The sequence below is a fragment of the Brassica oleracea genome, chromosome C4, assembly GCF_000695525.1.
Source record: "Brassica oleracea var. oleracea cultivar TO1000 chromosome C4, BOL, whole genome shotgun sequence".
NCBI lineage: Eukaryota > Viridiplantae > Streptophyta > Magnoliopsida > Brassicales > Brassicaceae > Brassica > Brassica oleracea.
In genome coordinates, this window is record NC_027751.1 from 13,352,224 (window position 1) to 13,355,459 (window position 3,236).

At 36.0% G+C, this 3,236-nt stretch overlaps 1 protein-coding gene across 1 annotated transcript in view; it reads right to left on the reverse strand.

Moving 5' to 3' along the window:
- Window positions 1-369: 369 nt before the first annotated feature.
- Window positions 370-3,236, reverse strand: part of LOC106337053 (protein trichome birefringence-like 45) — a 7,070-nt gene continuing 4,203 nt past the window's right edge. Inside the window, exons 3-5 of the mRNA XM_013776071.1 lie at window positions 1,922-2,103; window positions 1,646-1,804; window positions 370-846 (exon numbers count right to left, since the gene is read on the reverse strand). Of these exons, the coding sequence (XP_013631525.1) occupies window positions 498-846; window positions 1,646-1,804; window positions 1,922-2,103 (690 nt within the window). The 3' untranslated portion in view covers window positions 370-497. The remainder of the gene's footprint in view (window positions 847-1,645; window positions 1,805-1,921; window positions 2,104-3,236) is intronic.

A 3,236-nucleotide genomic window follows, 5' to 3' on the forward strand; every position in this document is an offset into this window, starting at 1 on the left:
ATCAAAGGCGAGTAGCAAACCAAAAGATGAGAATGCCTTCATATATTTTGCATCCCGATCTACTTAACAAGCTTAAACAATTTCTGACAACAGAATACCTTCAATCGTCCCTTTCAATCCGTCGAATAAGATTTTCTAATGGCCGAAACTACAACGACGAAATTGTACTGCACCCAAAATATGTGAGTCACAATTATCTTGCAAGTGGGGTATGTTTTAAATTAGTAGCTTAAACCCAGTGTAAAAACTTTTTATTAAAATAAAATTGGGATCTTAGGCCTAATGAATGGTCCTTTAATTTTTTTTCCCATTGATCCATCTAAAAATGTTCTTTCAGTCGATTAAGATACCATTTCTTAATAACAATCATTGAAGAAGTGTTGCAGAAAAAGATTCCCGCGGATTACAATTATGCGTCTAGTTAATCATAACAACTTACAATAAAAACATACTATACTGCAATAGATACACTTGGATGATATTTGATTAGTCAGATCTTAAAACATCAAAGCAGCATAGAACAGTTGGTTCCAAGTATCGGGGAGACCAGGAAGACACCAATGGCTACAATCCGATGAACGGTCAGGAAATCTCTTCAGAGAAGGATTGAGATCTCCACTGTAGATTGAAGGATGACCGTCTATTCGAAGAGCAGAGAGCATAGTTATATCCATCAATGAGACATGGGAATCCATCTCTTTCACCACTTCATCAATCACTTTCTTCTGGTTCACATATGAACTTGTTGGGTACGTTGTTCCACTATACGGTGTCGTTTGGCCGTAGCAGCTTTTTCCTCCTTGAGCTATCGTTGAAGCTTTTGCTCTTGAAGTCCACTCATTTGGACTGCATCACATTTTCACATCAAGTAATCAAGTTTGTAATCAATATTTTACTTATTATTCCCTAGATTTTAAGTAAAGCTGCAATTGCAGAATCCAATAAGTTAATATCACAATTTGATAAATGTTAAGAAAAACAAAAGCTAAATCTTTTAAAAAATTATTGCAAGTGAACTCTATTATAAATGTTTGTAGGAATGGTAGGATACAACATTAAATGTTATGTTTGGTGTACATTATATATCCTTTTGCTTTACAACTTGCAAATGAGAAACTTTCTCATTGGCAAAACTAAATCAATTGGACTATTATTTGGGCCCTTAAATGAACACACACAGCTCATATGTGGACCTTTATCAGCAGACTAGTCTCATCGTTATCCATTTTAGTAATTTCTAATGAAATAATTGTTCATAAACACGTATTTTATCCACGTATAGACTTTTTGGCTAGCTAGCAAATTTGAGGCCACAATGGTTAGTACTACACTACTAATATAGTCTATAGTAGTTTGGTAGCAACTAGAATGCCAACTAGATAGTGTATACTGTATTTAATATGGTTTGGCAACATCTAGAAACTCTCAACTCAATGCATGTGTTTTATTATATTTCTTGTTATCAAAAATTACTTTGCCGTTGAAAGCACGGTGATTTATTTATTAGCAACACTACATGTGCTTATATATGAGGGAACCTCATCAAAGAACCCACCATGTCATATAACATGAGTTACTAACTTGAACATAAAAATGGATATAAAACAAAATGAGCTTGGAAAAAGAAAAAGAGAGAGGTACATACTTGTAGTGTGTGGGTGAGACGGAGAGGAAGAAAACTCTAGTGAGAGGAGAGTTGATATAACGAAGGACCCAATTAGACCATGTTCTTAGTCCTTTTCTTAGTGCCACCAACCTATCCATGTCGCCGTAATATCTCCCTCCTGTCTCCATCTGCTCCCACCTGTTTCACTCCCCTCAAAACTTTCACTTTTCACTCAAATTTTGTTAACCCAAAAGATCTTTTCACCACCACCCTAGGCCCTAGCTACGTGAAAATAGAGGTAACAATTTAGCTTACCCTCGTAGAGACCCTGTGTGGCTCCACCAGTGACCAGTGTTGAACAGCAGAACGTCGGCCTTCCGCCAAGCGTCCGATGCCTCGACAGAGATTTCGTCGAGTTTAAGAGTTGTTTTTCCGTGAATTTTGTCTATGTCTACAAGATAAGGAGCTCTATAGAATGACACTTTAACGTTGTAATCCTGCCATTGATGCATCCATGTATTAGCAAAATTCGAAATTAGTAGTTTGAGATAAAGAGGTTGGATATAAAAGCTAATATGAATTTCTTGTGCTAAACGTCACTTTTCAATTATTTTTAAGGAAAATACCTGATGTTGTTTTCAGCACACTAACTTGTTTTCATTATGATTGGATTATACATCAGTGAGACCCAACGTTGTATTATCTTATCACCAATTAAAACTTTAGTATCGTAAACGTACTACGTACATAAAATATAGTTTAATGCGAAAACTGATTTGCATTAAATCCTGAAACAAAGATTAATTAAGAGAACATGTTTTGTTTTATATACTGTATTAGCTAGCAGTTAGGCCCTGTTCGTTTGTCAGTCGCTAGCGGCAGCGGCTAATCTCTTGTTCGTTTACCTATCGCTGTACGAGCGATCAAACGCGGCGGCTAATCGCTAGTGGCAGCGACAAAGATTTTCAATCGCTATTTTTTCCAGCCTTTGTTTTATTATTTTAATAATAAACCCATTAAATGACAATTTTACCCTTGGTTTTTTAATGAAACTACTAATGAACCTAAACCTAAACCTAATATTTTCTATATTTCTCTTGTTGCCGTCAAGCTGTAACGATTCTCAATCCTTCACTTTGATTCTCTCTCGTGGCCAAGCTTGTTGGGTTTCTCAGTACTCCACTTCGATTCTCTCTCGCGGCCAAGGAGCTTCGTGCCGCGGCCAAGCTTGTCGGTTTTGCTCTTATGTTTGTGCTAGTGTTGAGTTTCTGTGAATGAATACATAACGCATTCACTACAAGAAAACATGCCTATAACGAGGAAAAAATACGAGGAAATATATTCCTCGTAAATTTACGAGAAAATTACTACGATTTTACGACAAAACTGAATTTCGTCGTAAAGTCGTAGTAAAGTTACAAGGAAAATGTTTCGTGGTAATTTACATGTAAATTTACGTCGATTTTACGAGGAAAGAGAAAATTTGTTGTAAAGTCCTTGTAACTTTACAAGGCTTTTACGACGAAACATGTTACCATTAATTTTTGTGAAAACGTATTTTAAGCATGCTTTACCAAACTGATACCCTCGGTTTAGAGATTTTGGAATAACTTGATTAGCTGCTATCAAA